Raw genomic sequence first — 17,052 nt, forward strand, 5'->3', positions numbered from 1 at the left:
CAAAGCGTCGCCCCACTGCCAGCAGATGATAAATAAAACCATAATAGAACATTGTTATTATTGTTTTATTTGCCTGTATCTGACCAGCATTCCGACAGGAGGGTCGGGCAGGGCAATGGCAGAGAGGAGTACTGTGCACTTATGAGCATGCATGTCAGTTTGGCCGGCCAAACAGACATGCGCACTTATGTTTCTACTAGTCAGCTGTGATCCACAGCCAGGTTGGAGAAAACCCACAGGCTCCCAGGTACTGTGTGAGCAGCAAACCAGGCCTGTCAGACCAATCCAGATGCTGCTCTCATGCTATGAGAGCAGCGTCTGGATTGGGTGGGGAGCTTGTGTCTCCAGGACTATCCACTTCCGGAGGGGAAGCAGGAGCAACGATGCAGCTTACAGCAGGAGCAAAGCAGCAGGTAAGTGGTTTAATATATTTTTTTTAATTTCCCAACCACCCCACACCCCGCCCCGCTATTTGTTTTGATTGGCAGCAGCCACCACTGCATTCTATCCAGGTCTTTGTATTCTTATTGTGCCTGATGGCGAAAGAGTTTCTCACTCGTTCTTTGAAAATTTCGGGCATAACCTCACGCTTTGCTTGAATCTAAGTAAGATCATCTAGCCTTTCATCCTTCTAAGGTCGAAGAAAATAGTGCTTTTGAACTGGATATCTACATGTAACCATTGTGATTCAAAAAGTACTTTCTTTCCACCCTCTAGACACTTCGGTAATGTTTGGTAACAGCTGAAAGAATGAGTAAACTAACAATTTATGAGAGCAGCATTGCAAAAATGACACAGTACATCATTAAGGACGTGGTCTATCGTAGGACATCCTTTTGTTTGGGGAACACGCGCTAGGTGCACTAGGGTGGTTTACATGACAACGCGATTTTTGTATTTTTTCTAATCAGTCACTCATAAGAACCAGGTGGGTTAATAATGACAATATCTAGTATCTAGTCCTCCACTTTACCTAAGATGTTTTGATCTTGGACACAAACCTGGGCATTCTTTCCTTTATCAGAGCAAAATGAGAGCAGATATACGAGCCTAAAGAGATTAAATAACTGGCATAGTATGTTCTTATCACAGGCATTAGACCTCTGGGTCAAACACTGACTCAGTTCCAATCCGATGCCCTTCCGAGATAGATTCCGGGAGTTTAGTTCAAGTGGCATAAAGCTGTAAAAAGCTGTGTTAATAGAATAATGGTTGTTTTTGTCCTAGTTTGCTTTGTAGTTTGGGTTAGGCATGAAACCTCGAGGCACGGCACACAGTTTAGCACCTACACATTCAGCCAACAACACTTGGCACTTATTTTTTTTTTTCACTGACCTCAAATAAGCCACAAAAAAGCAAGCAGCTTTGAGGGGGAAGTTTCACGTTATGTCGAGGATCCGTGGCTAGAGGCTACCCTCTGGAAACAGCGATGCACCTTAAAGTATTGACACCCACAGACCGCCACAGAGAAATACTGATGTGGTAGCTCCAAGGGTTAACACACTTGCTGCAAAAATCGGTTGGTCAGAGGATTCCATCATTGCATGTCACTCCATTCTGAACACTTTTAAAGTTGTTAATTGCTATCTCTGTGTCAGGTAATAACAAAAAAGGGTAATGCAGTAGTAGTGTCTGCCATACAATTGTACAAATAACTGCATGTCTCGTACGTTTATTAAATAGCAGACACCTCAGCCAATAGCAAGACTAGGTCTTTCTGTACTTCAGTGAGTTTTTCAGCCAACAGTATGAAGCACGATGATATGACCGGTAGTTTGCATGTTCCCACTGCAAGTTTTGGCCTACAAGTCCCAGCACTTTGTTTTCTTTAGCCATGTTGCACAGCATTACTAAAAAACATTGACAGAGCCAATGGGTCCCAAAATGCGAGACCTACTGCTTTGCCAATGCTTGTTTAGATTGACGAGGGCCCATCAGCTTCCCAGCAATACAGATGTGCAAAAAGAAGCAAAGAGTGGCAGTCAACGGCAAACCTATTGGCTTCGCCAATGCTTGTTGGGAATGTAGAAGGGGCCTATGGAGAGGCTCGCGCAGTGCTGGGGTGCTATATATAAACAAGGGACTGGCATCCCTGAACAGCAGGAGGCGTATAATTGGCAGCTGCCCCGGTGACCCAGGGGGCCGCGTGGCGCATCTGGGACCTGGGATGGCTTCGCCCAGATTGGACCCTGGCGAGATGAGATGTTCTGGTAATGAAACCCCACGAGGTTCACCCCGCCCCGCCCCATGGTCTCTTGTCATCACCTGTACCTGGTCCGCGGTGCCGCTTCTCCATCCAGATGTAGCAGTTGTTCTGCGCCACCCCGGTCTGGGAGTCGAGGAAGGGGAGGCGCACGCTGCGCTCGGCGCAGAGGCGCGCATTGTAGCTGCGGCAGTGCTCGATGGCTTCCTTATAAAACTGGTCCCCGAGGCTGTGGACACAAGAGAAGAGGCATTAAGGCACCAATCTCAACATGTAAATGTAATTTGTACTTGTAAAGCGCACTAATACCCCAACTGGGGTGTCCTGGTGCTGTAACACAAACCGCTGTGGAACCCTTCCTGGCTTTTCCCTGTGAAATGTCCACTCCTGGGCACCCCCAAGGTGAGGCCAGGCATCCCAGCCCTGTTGGGGCCGTTGTGGAGATTAAGCAAGCTATTGCCCAGAGTTGCAGAGTGGGACCCATGATTAGAATAGGCACCGAGGCGAGAATTATCAGGTCCGAGGAAATTGAGCCCAAGACCCGCCGAGGCGGGAATTGAACCCTGGTCCCGGGCCAGACCTCTGTATCAGAGTCTGCCACTCTAACCATTGAGCCACACTTCTCCACATTTCATTCAAACTCAAAATACATTTACATTCAGGGCTTTGTATAGCGCCTACGTGGCCTCTTCTAGGCGCATGAAAGATATCTGGGGGGTGGGGGGAGAGTTGGGGGATAATTGAAGAAAATGCCCTTTTTTCATAATTTATAGGAATGACATCATGCATGTGAATTACAGTTTTCAACTGACGACAAACAATTTGTTGCAGGGATTGATGCCTGTCACTAGTGGATTATTCCCCCAGTGTGAAAATCAGTGTGAATGATCAAAACATACTAACTAATGTCATTATTCTACTTTCACCGAGTGTTTGCTACCCACAAGAACTCCACGCAATCAGCAGTATGTTGTTTAGCAAAATATTGCACACAGAACTTTCAACCCTCACTCACCCTCGCAGACACAATGTTAACAAAACCACAATTAAATAGGATAAAAATCTTCAGTAAAAATCACTCTTGATGTAGCATGATAGCACCTTGTTTAGAGCTACAGCGGCTGTGAAAAGGCTCTCTTCCCGAATTACAGGCAAGTAGGGGACTAATCAATTTAGGAAGTATGCAGGTGGCATAGTAGCATGTGGCATCACAGAAAGTGACATCACAACCCATGACCTCACAAGAAGTGGCATAAGATCTTAGCACCGCAGACATATTTTTAGCGGTACTACAATGAGTAAACTTGAGCGCATTATGCGATTTAACATCACGATTATCACAAAAAAGTGACGCAACCCTGATGCAAAATCTGGGCCTCAACATATACATTTTTTTTTATTAAAATCTGCCACAAACAGATTGGCCCCGATGTGGCAGTAAATCTGTTCAGCTTAATTGGTTGTAAAGTCTGCATTTTAAGATATCGTGTGGGGTTAAGGCACCTGCTGCAGAGATCTTTGTGCGCCCAGTAAATCTCAGGGAATAATAATAAAGATAAGATTACTCTGGAGGTTAACACATTTTCTGGAGAGAGCTGTGGTTTGTCTTGCTCCAGTTTGAAATCAAAATAGCATAGAGGGTTAATGTGTCTCCTGCAAAGCACATCATGTAACATGCAGATGATAGATTTTTATTTTAGGTTTCTCCTTTTTACACAAAATCCTTTTGTTACTTGCAGCTCCTAAATAGTAATCCTTCTAAAATAGCATAGTGAGCTATGAAGGACTTGCAACTCCTACATCTTGTAACCATGTATGACGTAACGTAACCTGTACGTTGATTTACTCACATGATTTACTGTCAATGCACAATGTTTATGTGTGATGTAAAGAAAGCACTCTGGCACTCTGCATTGGGATGAGTAACGCTATAAAACAAATTAGAAAAAATAGCGGCACTTAAAGTGTTTTTTGTGTTAATTACTGGGACAGACCAACACATCTGACATTATAACAGTGCATACATATCTCTTGTATACAGGGACTGAATAAAGTCAACAGCATTCCCCTCTTAAGAACCTCTGAAGTGATAACAAGAAGTATGCTTTTGTTTCCCCTTCTTTGGCTTTGCATCTATGTGTGAGGGTCTAGATAGCTCCCAGCCAATATACTCGAACAAAAGGAGTTGTGGTGGCCCCTTAAATTCTGCCTTTGTTTTGGGGCCAGCTGGAATTTAAAATAACACCCCCTCCTTATTGCCTGCACTGCTGAGGCTCGTAACAAAAGCAGACAATATGCAGGCGCCGGTAAAAGTGTTCTGGTCAGTACTGTCCGGTACGGAGTACCAGTACTTACTTATTTTGAGACGGAGAGTAACAGCACTTTAAGAGAAATGCTATACTTTTAGAGAGTACCGGCACTTCTCAGAAGTGAGAAGTAAGAGTACCTGCACTTCTATTTTTTCATTTCAAGCACTGGTCCTGGTATCTTCACCGTACACCAATTATGCATATTTTAGTGGGCGCCAACTTTTTGATAGGGTGAACCCTGTGGAAATAGTTGGTTTATGCAGTCTACCCGCATTTATCCCCCACTTTGTCCCCTTGTTACAGGCCAAAGCTTCCTGTGAGGACCCACAGCAAGGAAGAGGCCCTTTCATAACTAATAAAGCTCAGAGTACGAGGGCTACAGTGCTATTAAAACATTCCACCCACGTTGGATAGAATGTTCTTAAATAAACAGGGAGAAACAGAAGTAAAAGCATTAGAATGTTGGAGCAGAAGATCTATAACACCTATTATTGGCCCCGATTCACTTCCATTATCTTCAACAGAGCTCTCAACATTCCACATGTAAATAAGCAGATTTTGGTCCCTTATTGTCAGTACAGAGAACCAGATAGCACACCACAGCATCCAAATTTCAAGTTTCAAGTTCAGGTTTCTTTATTTCCTGCATAGTTACTTATAACCATTGCAATGTTCATAAAATACAAAATTAGAGCATACAAAACATCTGTGTATATACAATTTCCACAAGGTATAAGCCGCATTCAAATTTCAGCTTGAACTCCTTAACTGCAGAGTACATGACCCTCCACATTCTCCAGGCTACATCTGAAGCACAGAAGACTGTGAGGTCATATCGTTACACCTGCCCCGAGGCTGCAGAAACCATCCGTAGTGAAAGAGTGAGTTAGTATTTTCTAGACTAGGAAAAATAACATGTTAAATCCATGCTAAACTAGTTTTTTGTTGTTGTTTTTTTTGCAGAGTTTTATATAGCGCGAACTAGACCCAAACCGAATCAGTTATCAGAGCGCTTTACATAGCACCAGTTAGGTTACATGAGGACGCACTTTCATTTTAGGCACGGGGAGATTAAGTGATTTGCCCAGAATCACAGTTTTTTTTGGCGTAGTTAACAGATACTAAATGATCCAAGGTAGCTTGTCCTGTGGTTTATATTAGTTTCACCTTTACAAGCCACTCTAGCTCCAGCCTGGCAGTTTAATATGTCAATAGAGCCCTAGACAGAATTCTGATATCTTAACCGCTTCAGCGCGGCGCAGATTCCTGCGCTGTGCTGAACGTTCCATTGAGCCAATGGAACGATGATGGAACGGTTCTGTCATGAGCACAGCTCAACCGTCGCTCATGACGGAACCGTTCTGTCATAAGCATGGAAGGGGTTAATAAACAAGCGAAGACAACTTGTAGTGTACTTTTTCAGAGGTGACGCACTGGGATGTGAGAGCGCCTGTGTGAAGGAGCTTCTGAAATAGGCGCAGCCATCTTGAAAGCACCATAACCTAGGGGTAACCTTCCCATTCTGATATCACCCGAAAACTAGTGCCTGCTCGGAGGGCCAGCAGTGTCAGCAGACAGCGCCGAGGCCCCGCCCCACGTTATTTCTCTAATTAGGACCCTCCATGGGGGTTACTGTTCGGGCCTGTTGAGCATAGTCATTTACTGTTTCTAACATAACAACACCCCCCCTCCCCCCCCCCCCATCACGAGGAAATAGACACCACCGCCCCCATGTTGCAAGGCTTAAGGTCTGAAGTAGTGACTTTTCAACGGCATTCATCACCGGAGACCCTACGTCAACAGGAACCGGAAGTCTAGCCTCGGTGACCGGAAGCCTTAAATAAAACATGGCGGCACCCAACGGCTACGAGCACGTTTCTTTCAAACGAGAATTGTTTGGGACAGGCAGCCAAGAGGGCAGAGGAATTAACTCGTAGGGTAGGGATCAGTGTGCTGGAATCCCCGCTCCCCCCAATTTCCCTTCTCATGCAGCCTTTGGCCTTCCGGCTGCGACTGGCAGAAAAAGAGAACATCATAAACAGATGCATACATGCCAACCTCCCCGATTCAGGTGGTAGGCTCTCGCTTTTTGAAGCAAAACTGGCTTTATTTTAGTAGTCTCCCGTCTGAAATTCCTTCTGCTTACATAGAAGTCAATGAGTAAAATACATTCTCCCAATTTTTTTTCTTACAATCTCTCACGTTCCTGTTCTCAAATGTTGGCATGAATGTGACGTAATGGGGGTTTGAAGCTACCAATAGCCAAAGCGACCGTTTCCATCGCTGCTGAGTGCTGACTGGTTTGTTCCGTGACATGCGGTCAGAGGAACACACTTAATGTCCTAACGCATTCGGCATCCTTTCAGAGCGACCAGGGCAGGGCCTTGCTTCACCATCACGCTTGGAAAATACCACACTGACTCGGCAGAAAGTCTGTCGGGCTAAATAAACAGCGCGTCTTGTACTGCCAGATAACAGCGTGCAATACGCCAAGGTGCTTGGAGTAAATTGTTTAAACATTCCCCGTTTGATTTTCACGTGCATCAGTGGTATTTACTTCCGGGATATTTACTGAGCGCACAATATATAGTGGCAGTGGGGAGGGAGAGACGTGCAATGGAGCTGGAATCAGTTCCCAACGGTGGGTGTTGCCATCAATGTTACATCACTGAAGTCCTGGGGATTCTAAAAAAAAAATGCAAGTGTCACAACCACACCCATTTAGCAGGAGTGGTACGGGGGGGTAGCATCTCGCATGTAGTGCACTTCGAAGCACATTGTCACAAAAATATTACTATAGCCTGGTATGGTAGTGCACTGTCATTTACAGACCGCACATTTTCCAGTGAAATTTCCATTATATGTGCAAAGACATGCAGTTTTAGTGAAAAAAAACATAGGCGCAAACTATAGATGTGTCCGGTTTCAGCAAATATTTATAACTTTCGGCTCACCAAGTAAAGTTTTTTTGTATCAAAATCTTTGTTTCCATCACACTTTGTAATTATAAACATTTTTGCTTCATTTTGTTTTCCAAACTGATACGTTTTGGAATATTTGTAAGTTCCTTTACAAGTATTTAAATGTTGTGTAGAAGCAAAAATCAGCTTCCTGTAGCCTTTCCTTTCACACTCCCTGTAAGCCAGCAAGAGTGTCAGATAATTCAGTGGAGTCAGAAAAAGAGAAGTAAACCCCAATCCCAGTTAAAATAACAAGCAGCAGTTTGTCAGAAGACACAGCCCGACGTTTGAGCACGGTCTTTGAACGCTCAACAAATGTGGCAAGATAAAAACAAAAGTAAAGGCATCTTTATTGCTTGCTCACTTTCTGAACTCCAGCATGGTTATTTTGGGGTGCTGGAACATCCCCTCACCCCTAGTTCCAGCACTGAGGGCGAGAGGGGGGAGGAGGGGGGGGGGGGGGGGTCTGCTGCTGCTTGCTCACTTTGCCACTGGATTCAAGCAAGCCCGGCTGAAGACGGCTGAAATGCCAGAAACCGGTCCTAGGATGCTTGTTTCCGGTCCAGGGAAGGCATGGCTTGGCAGTTCGGGATGGACTGTTCCCATGAGGCACAGGGTCAGACTGATTGTTGTGTTCCCCTGAGCCCGCCACGCCTCCCAGCTGAGCCGCCCTCCCACAAGCACTAAAAAGCATTCCCCAAACCTCTCAGCGCTGTGATTCACTCGCTGCTCCAGCCTTGAGTGATCGCTCCCCTCGCTGCTCCTCACAGCGTGGTATTGTATTGCTGCATTGGAACCAAATAGAGTTATCTGCATAGCGCTTTGTAACCAAGTTATATTAGAGTTATCTGCATAGCGCTTTGTAACCAAGTTGTATTAGAGTTATCTGCATAGCGCTTTGTAACCAAGCTGTATTATTTGCATAGCTCGAATTGTTTGTAAGCTTCGTTATTTCATAGCGCTATTATCCCACAGCGCTTAGATTGCTTGAATTGCATTGTTGTGTGTGATTTCCCCCGGCGCCCTGCTCTGACCTCCCCTCCATTTTGTTAGTGCTGTTGTTGTGTTCCCCTGAGCCCGCCACGCCTCCCAGCTGAGCCGCCCTCCCACAAGCACTAAAAAGCATTCCCCAAACCTCTCAGCGCTGTGATTCACTCGCTGCTCCAGCCTTGAGTGATCGCTCCCCTCGCTGCTCCTCACAGCGTGGTATTGTATTGCTGCATTGGAACCAAATAGAGTTATCTGCATAGCGCTTTGTAACCAAGTTATATTAGAGTTATCTGCATAGCGCTTTGTAACCAAGTTGTATTAGAGTTATCTGCATAGCGCTTTGTAACCAAGCTGTATTATTTGCATAGCTCGAATTGTTTGTAAGCTTCGTTATTTCATAGCGCTATTATCCCACAGCGCTTAGATTGCTTGAATTGCATTGTTGTGTGTGATTTCCCCCGGCGCCCTGCTCTGACCTCCCCTCCATTTTGTTAGTGCTGTTGTTGTGTTCCCCTGAGCCCGCCACGCCTCCCAGCTGAGCCGCCCTCCCACAAGCACTAAAAAGCATTCCCCAAACCTCTCAGCGCTGTGATTCACTCGCTGCTCCAGCCTTGAGTGATCGCTCCCCTCGCTGCTCCTCACAGCGTGGTATTGTATTGCTGCATTGGAACCAAATAGAGTTATCTGCATAGCGCTTTGTAACCAAGTTATATTAGAGTTATCTGCATAGCGCTTTGTAACCAAGTTGTATTAGAGTTATCTGCATAGCGCTTTGTAACCAAGCTGTATTATTTGCATAGCTCGAATTGTTTGTAAGCTTCGTTATTTCATAGCGCTATTATCCCACAGCGCTTAGATTGCTTGAATTGCATTGTTGTGTGTGATTTCCCCCGGCGCCCTGCTCTGACCTCCCCTCCATTTTGTTAGTGCTGTTGTTGTGTTCCCCTGAGCCCGCCACGCCTCCCAGCTGAGCCGCCCTCCCACAAGCACTAAAAAGCATTCCCCAAACCTCTCAGCGCTGTGATTCACTCGCTGCTCCAGCCTTGAGTGATCGCTCCCCTCGCTGCTCCTCACAGCGTGGTATTGTATTGCTGCATTGGAACCAAATAGAGTTATCTGCATAGCGCTTTGTAACCAAGTTATATTAGAGTTATCTGCATAGCGCTTTGTAACCAAGTTGTATTAGAGTTATCTGCATAGCGCTTTGTAACCAAGCTGTATTATTTGCATAGCTCGAATTGTTTGTAAGCTTCGTTATTTCATAGCGCTATTATCCCACAGCGCTTAGATTGCTTGAATTGCATTGTTGTGTGTGATTTCCCCCGGCGCCCTGCTCTGACCTCCCCTCCATTTTGTTAGTGCTGTTGTTGTGTTCCCCTGAGCCCGCCACGCCTCCCAGCTGAGCCGCCCTCCCACAAGCACTAAAAAGCATTCCCCAAACCTCTCAGCGCTGTGATTCACTCGCTGCTCCAGCCTTGAGTGATCGCTCCCCTCGCTGCTCCTCACAGCGTGGTATTGTATTGCTGCATTGGAACCAAATAGAGTTATCTGCATAGCTCTTTGTAACCAAGTTATATTAGAGTTATCTGCATAGCGCTTTGTAACCAAGTTGTATTAGAGTTATCTGCATAGCGCTTTGTAACCAAGCTGTATTATTTGCATAGCTCGAATTGTTTGTAAGCTTCGTTATTTCATAGCGCTATTATCCCACAGCGCTTAGATTGCTTGAATTGCATTGTTGTGTGTGATTTCCCCCGGCGCCCTGCTCTGACCTCCCCTCCATTTTGTTAGTGCTGTTGTTGTGTTCCCCTGAGCCCGCCACGCCTCCCAGCTGAGCCGCCCTCGCCCCTCCCCCTCCACCATCCATATATGACAGTAGCTCCCGCGCGCAGCGTTCACGCGCAGCGACCGCGCCCAATCCGCGCCGAAGGTGCGCCAAAGGTAAGCCCGTCTACGCCCGTCCGCGCCTGGACCGCGCCCAGCGCCAGACCCCCTGCCCCTCGCGCTCCCCAGCCCCCCCGCACTACCTACGATGCCACCACCCTCCTAGCCCTTAACCCTGGTCGCGCCCCCAACTGCGTCCAAGCCGCTCCTGGACGCACCCATGGACCTTTCTCTTGCTACTCCTGCAAATTCAGCGGCACCAACAACATCTCCGCCACGACCACACCACAGATTCCAGACCCCAACCACCTAGAATGCATCCTTCTCAACACCCGCTCGGTCCACAGGCACGCCATTGACCTTTGGAACCTACTAGACACCATCTCTCCTGACGTCGCCTTCCTAACGGAAACATGGATGAACGCTTCCTCCGCCCCTGACATCGCCATCGCTATCCCTGATGACTATAAGATCACACGCAAGGACCGCACCGACCATACAGGAGGTGGAATCGCTATCGTCCATAAGAAATCAATCCGCATCTCAACCAGCTCTGACGCCAACCTCGCCAACTCCGAACACCTTCACTTCCAGATCCACATCGACCCCAAGACCACACTCAGAGGCACCCTCCTCTACAGACCACCAGGACCCCGCGCAAAATTCAGTGAAGACATCACGGACTTCATCACTCCACACGCGCTCCCCTCCAAAGATTACATCCTTCTGGGAGACCTCAACTTTCACCTTGAAAAGATCAACGACCACAACACCGCCACCCTCTTGGACAACCTCGCCAACCTCGGACTTAAACAACTGGTCACTTCCCCCACCCACATCGCAGGTCACACACTCGACCCCATCTTCACCTCCAGCAACCATGTCTCCTTCAGCCACACTACGGATCTCCTCTGGACTGACCACAGCTGCGTTCACTTCACCTACAACAAGCCGAAACCCATCATCCACCTCCAACCAACTCTACAAAGAAACTGGAACAAAATCACCACGGAGCAGATCTCCACATCACTCCTTCAAACCTCCCCAACCCTATCTTCTAACGCCAACGAAGCCGCCTCCAACCTCACCCTTTGGTTATCCAACACCGCCGACACCTTAGCACCACTGAAAAAACGTCAACACAAACTTGGCAACAAGAAGGCCTCATGGTTCAACGATGATCTCAAGAAGTCCAAGAAACTGTGCCGCTCCCTTGAAAAGGCCTGGAAAAAAGACCCATCCACCAGCAACAAGGACGCCTTCAAAAGCGCCATCCGTACTCACCACCAACTGATCCGAAAAGCCAAGAAAACAGCATTCAAGGATCGACTTGACAACAACGCCCACAACAGCAAGGAACTTTTCAACATCGTCAAGGAATTTTCCAACCCCTCGGCCAACTCCAACGACATCACCCCCTCTCAAGCCCTCTGCGATTCCCTAGCCTCTTTTTTCCACAACAAGATTGCTGACATCCACAACAGCTTTGACAACCAACCCGGAAGCCAACCCACCCTACCATCAGCTGACCATCTTCCCCCCGTTAACACCCTTAACGCCTGGAACCCAATCTCCACTGAGGACACCATCCGCCTGATGAATTCCATCCACTCTGGATCCCCCACAGACCCATGCCCTCACCACATCTTCAACAAAGCAGACTCCGTCATAGCTCCGCACCTCCGAGACGTCATCAACTGCTCCTTCAACTCCGCTACCTTCCCAGAAGACTGGAAACACGCTGAACTCACCGCCCTTCTGAAAAAACCAACAGCAGACCCCACCGAACTCAAAAACTACCGCCCCATCTCGCTGCTTCCATTCCCGGCCAAAGTCATCGAGAAAGCCGTCAACAACCAGCTCACTGCCTTCCTCGAAGCCAACAAATCACTCGACCCCTCACAATCTGGCTTCCGAGCCAATCACAGCACTGAGACCGCCCTCATCGCAGCAACAGACGACATTCGAACACTACTGGACAATGGAGACACAGTCGCCCTCATCCTCCTCGACCTCTCTGCAGCCTTCGACACAGTCTGCCACAGCACCCTTCTACAACGCCTCAGAAACATCGGAATCCAAGGAAAGGCACTGGAATGGATCACCTCGTTCCTCACCGGAAGAACCCAGAGAGTCCGCCTCCCACCATTCAAGTCCGAGGCCTCTGAAGTCATCTGCGGCGTACCACAAGGATCCTCACTCAGTCCCACCCTCTTCAACGTATACATGAGCCCCCTCGCGGCCATTGCCCGCCAACACAACCTCAACATCATCTCTTACGCGGATGACACTCAATTGATCCTATCTCTCACCAAGGACCCCAGCACCGCCAAAACTAACCTACACGAAGGAATGAAAGAAGTCGCCGAATGGATGAAACAAAGCCGTCTGAAACTGAACTCAGACAAAACAGAAGTCCTCATCTTAGGTAAATCCCCCTCTGCATGGGACGACTCCTGGTGGCCGGAAGCCCTCGGAAATGCACCCATCCCGACAGACCACGCACGGAACCTTGGCGTCATCCTGGATTCTTCACTCTCAATGAACAGACAAGTCAGCGCCGTATCCTCCTCCTGCTTTAACATTCTTCGCATGCTCAGAAAAACATTTCGCTGGATCCCCACCGAAACAAGGAAAACAGTCACCCACGCTCTAGTCACGAGCCGACTGGACTACGGAAACACCCTCTACGCAGGTACCACCGCTAAACTCCAGAAGAAACTACAACGAATCCAAAACGCCTCAGCCAGGCTCATATTAGACATCCCACGCAACGAACACATCTCTGGCCACCTTAAAGACCTCCACTGGCTACCCGTTAATAAGAGGATTACTTTCCGACTACTTACCCACGCACACAAATCACTCTACGACATCGGACCAGATTGCCTCAACTCCCGACTGTCCTTCTACACCCCCTCCCGCCAACTTCGCTCCTCCAGCCAAGCCCTCGCCACTGTACCTCGCTTCAACAAGACCACCATGGGAGGCAGATCCTTCTCATACCTGGCTGCCAAAACATGGAACTCACTCCCCGCCTACCTTCGCCTCAACCAGAATCACCTAGCCTTCAGAAAGCAGCTTAAAACGTGGATATTTGACAAATAATCCTCCTCCCCTTCCTAAGCGCCTTGAAACCCTCTGGGTATGTAGTGCGCTATATAAATGTTATGACTTGACTTGACATTTGCATATGGCCATGTCTGAACTGGGGTGGCTGAGTGGGCGAAAGAACGGTGATGGATTAAACCCAGATCTTTTGACTGGGTGTGAGTGTTTGATTGGTTCAGATGCTCCGTCCATCACCACCCCCTTTTGTACCGTGAATGTGTAGAGGGCGGTGTATGTGCTATACACCTGACCATGCTTGTGCGAAGGGTGAGGCGTGTATGCTATGCCTGTACAGAGGTGTGGTGGCCAGTAGACACCGGGCGGCCACTCTGGAGTACAGGTAGGCCTCAGTTGTGTTACGGGAATAACTGAGACACACGCACTTATGTGATACGAGCCAAGACTCCAAGTGGTCATGCGCCCTTTTATTTTAAACCTTTGGGCGTGCCCGTCCTCCGGGTGACTGTACGAATAACATTGTATAGTGCGAGCCTGGTGGCTCTGTCACTACAGGAGGGAGGGGAGTGTGCGCTGTGCACCTGACCATGCCCATGCGGACAGAGGGGAGTGTGATCTGTGCAACTGACCCCGCCCGAGAAGTGGGTGAGGTGTGTGTGCTGTACACCTGACCATGCCTGTGCGGAGGGAGGAGAGTGTGCGCTGTGCACCTGACCCTGCCTGTACGTCAGCCTGTGCGGGGAAAGGGCTGTGTGTGCCTGACTGCACCTGTCAGAGTCCGACAGTGCTGTGCGGTGGGATGTAAGTGTGTGCTGCACATCTGACTTGCAGCCAGAAAACCCTGAGAAAAAATACTGTTTAACAAATTCCTCTTGAAAACACGTCATGGGTGGAACGGGCTGCAGGTGCGAGGATCAATGATCCGGGTACCGATTCCAGCAGCAGCGGCCCATGCAGGTAAGAGCGGTGGGGGAGGATTGATGGACGATGATGAATGAAAATTAAATAAATACTTAATTTTCCCTCATCATCGTTTGACGAAAACCCCCACCCGGCCCCACCGCTCTTACCTGCACGGGCCGCGGCTGGATTCCAGAAGCAGTTGCTGCTTGACTCCCTGCCAAAAGACAGAAGAGCTCTGCAGCAAAGGGGCTGTAAGCAGGGGAGCTCACAAGCCAAGGGGGCTGGAGGCTGTAAGCAGGGGAGCTCACTAGCCAAGGGGGTTGGAGGCTGTAAGCAGGGGAGCTCACTAGCCAAGGGGCTGGAGGCCGTAAGCAGGGGAGCTCTGCAGCCAAGGGGGCTGGAGGCTGAAAGCAGGGGAGCCCACTAGCCAAGGGGGCTGGAGGCTGAAAGCAAGGGAGCTCACTAGCCAAGGGGGGGGCGAAGGCTTTAGGCAGGGGAGCTCACAAGCCAAGGGGGCTGGAGGCTGAAAGCAAGGGAGCTCACTAGCCAAGGGGGTTGGAGGCTGTAAGCAGGGGAGCTCACTAGCCAAGGGGGTTGGAGGCTGTAAGCAGGGGAGCTCTGCAGCCAAGGGGGCTGGAGGCTGAAAGCAGGGGAGCTCACTAGCCAAGGGGGTTGAAGGCTGTAAGCAGGGGAGCTCACTAGCCAAGGGGCTGGAGGCCGTAAGCAGGGGAGCTCTGCAGCCAAGGGGGCTGGAGGCTGAAAGCAGGGGAGCCCACTAGCCAAGGGGGCTGGAGGCTGAAAGCAAGGGAGCTCACTAGCCAAGGGGGGGGGGGCGAAGGCTTTAGGCAGGGGAGCTCACAAGCCAAGGGGGCTGGAGGCTGAAAGCAAGGGAGCTCACTAGCCAAGGGGGTTGGAGGCTGTAAGCAGGGGAGCTCTGCAGCCAAGGGGGCTGGAGGCTGAAAGCAGGGGAGCTCACTAGCCAAGGGGGTTGGAGGCTGTAAGCAGGGGAGCTCACAAGCCAAGGGGGCTGGAGGGTGAAAGCAGGGGAGCTCACAAGCCAAGGGGGCTGGAGGGTGAAAGCAGGGGAGCTCACAAGCCAAGCGGGAGCTGGAGGCTGAAAGCAGGGGAGCTCACTAGCCAAGGGGGTTGGAGGCCTGTAAGCAGGGGAGCTCTGCAGCCAAGGGGGCTGGAGGGTGAAAGCAGGGGAGCTCACAAGCCAAGGGGGCTGGAGGCGGAAAGCAGGGGAGCTCACAAGCCAAGGGGGCTGGAGGCTGAAAGCAGGGGAGCTCACACGCCAAGGGGGCTGGAGGCCATAAGCAGGGGAGCTCACAAGCCAAGGGGGCTGGAGGCTGAAAGCAGGGGAGCTCACACGCCAAGGGGGCTGGAGGCTGAAAGCAGGGGAGCTCACAATCCAAGGGGGCTGGAGGCTGAAAGCAGGGGAGCTCACTAGCCAAGGGGGCTGGAGGCAGAAAGCAGGGGAGCTCACTAGCCAAGGGGGCTGGAGGCTGAAAGCAGGGGAGCTCACTAGCCAAGGGGCTGGAGGCTGAAAACAAGGAGCTCACACACCAAGGGGGCTGGAGGCTGTAAGCAGGGGAGCTCACAAGCCAAGGGGGCTGGAGGCTGAAAGCAGGGGAGCTCACAAACCAAGGTGGCTGGTGGCTGAAAGCAGGGGAGCTCACAAGCCAAGGGGGCTGGTGGCTGAAAGCAGGGGAGCTCACAAGCCAAGGGGGCTGGAGTCTGAAAGCAGGGGAGCTCACAAGCCAAGGGGGCTGGAGGCTTAAAGCAGGGGAGCTCACAAGCCAAGGGGGCTGGAGGCTGAAAGCAGGGGAGCTCACTAGCCAAGGGGACTGGAGGCTAAAAGCAGGGGAGCTCACAAGCCAAGGGGCTGGAGGCCGTAAGCAGGGGAGCTCACTAGCCAAGGGGGCTGGGGACTGAAAGCAGGAGGGGGCTCACTAGCCAAGGGGGCTGGAGGCTGAAAGCAGGGGAGCTCACAAACCAAGGGGCTGGAGGCCGTAAGCAGGGGAGCTCACTAGCCAAGGGGGCTGGGGACTGAAAGCAGGAGGGGGCTCACTAGCCAAGGGGACTGGAGGCTGAAAGCAGGAGAGCTCACTAGCCAAGGGGGCTGGAGGCTGAAAACAGGGGAGCTAACAGGCCAAGGGGGCTGTGGGCTGAAAGCAGGGGAGCTCACAAGCCAAGGGGGCTGGAGTCTGAAAGCAGGAGAGCTCACTAGCCAAGGGGGCTGTGGGCTGAAAGCAGGGGAGCTCACTAGCCAAGGGGACTGAAGGCTGAAAGCAGGAGGGGGCTCACTAGCCAAGGGGACTGGAGGCTGAAAGCAGGGGAGCTCACTAGCCAAGGGGACTGAAGGCTGAAAGCAGGAGGGGGCTCACTAGCCAAGGGGCTGGAGGCTGAAAGCAGGGGAGCTCACTAGCCAAGGGGGCTGGAGGCGGAAAGCAGGAGAGCTCACAATCCAAAGGGGCTGGAGGCTGAAAGCAGGGGAGCTCACAATCCAAGGGGGCTGGAGGCTGAAAGCAGGGGAGCTCAGCAGCCAAGGGGGCTGGAGGCTGTAAGCAGGGGAGCTCACAAGCTAAGGGGGCTGGAGGCTGTAAGCAGGGGAGCTCACAAGCTAAGGGGGCTGGAGGCTGATGCAGGGGAGCTCACAAACCAAGGGGGCTGGGGGCTGAAGCAGGGGAGCTCACTAGCCAAGGGGCTGGAGGCTGAAAGCAGGGGAGCTCAC

At 50.4% G+C, this 17,052-nt stretch overlaps 1 protein-coding gene across 7 annotated transcripts in view; it reads right to left on the reverse strand.

The window, feature by feature from the left end:
- The window catches only part of DPF3 (double PHD fingers 3), a 506,881-nt gene that overhangs the window by 335,335 nt on the left and 154,494 nt on the right, over positions 1-17,052 (reverse strand). For 4 of the 7 annotated variants that reach the window (XR_013600839.1, XM_078659479.1, XM_078659477.1 and 1 more), the window contains exon 2: positions 2,266-2,432. Coding sequence is in view for 5 of the 7 variants with exons in the window: in XM_078659479.1 (XP_078515605.1) it covers positions 2,266-2,432 (167 nt within the window). In the remaining 2 variants the exon portion in view is untranslated. The remainder of the gene's footprint in view (positions 1-2,265; positions 2,433-17,052) is intronic. The other 3 variants (XR_013600840.1, XM_078659480.1, XM_078659478.1) reach the window with 1 other exon arrangement.

Source organism: Lissotriton helveticus, chromosome 9, assembly GCF_964261635.1.
Source record: "Lissotriton helveticus chromosome 9, aLisHel1.1, whole genome shotgun sequence".
In the NCBI taxonomy this organism is placed as follows: domain Eukaryota; kingdom Metazoa; phylum Chordata; class Amphibia; order Caudata; family Salamandridae; genus Lissotriton; species Lissotriton helveticus.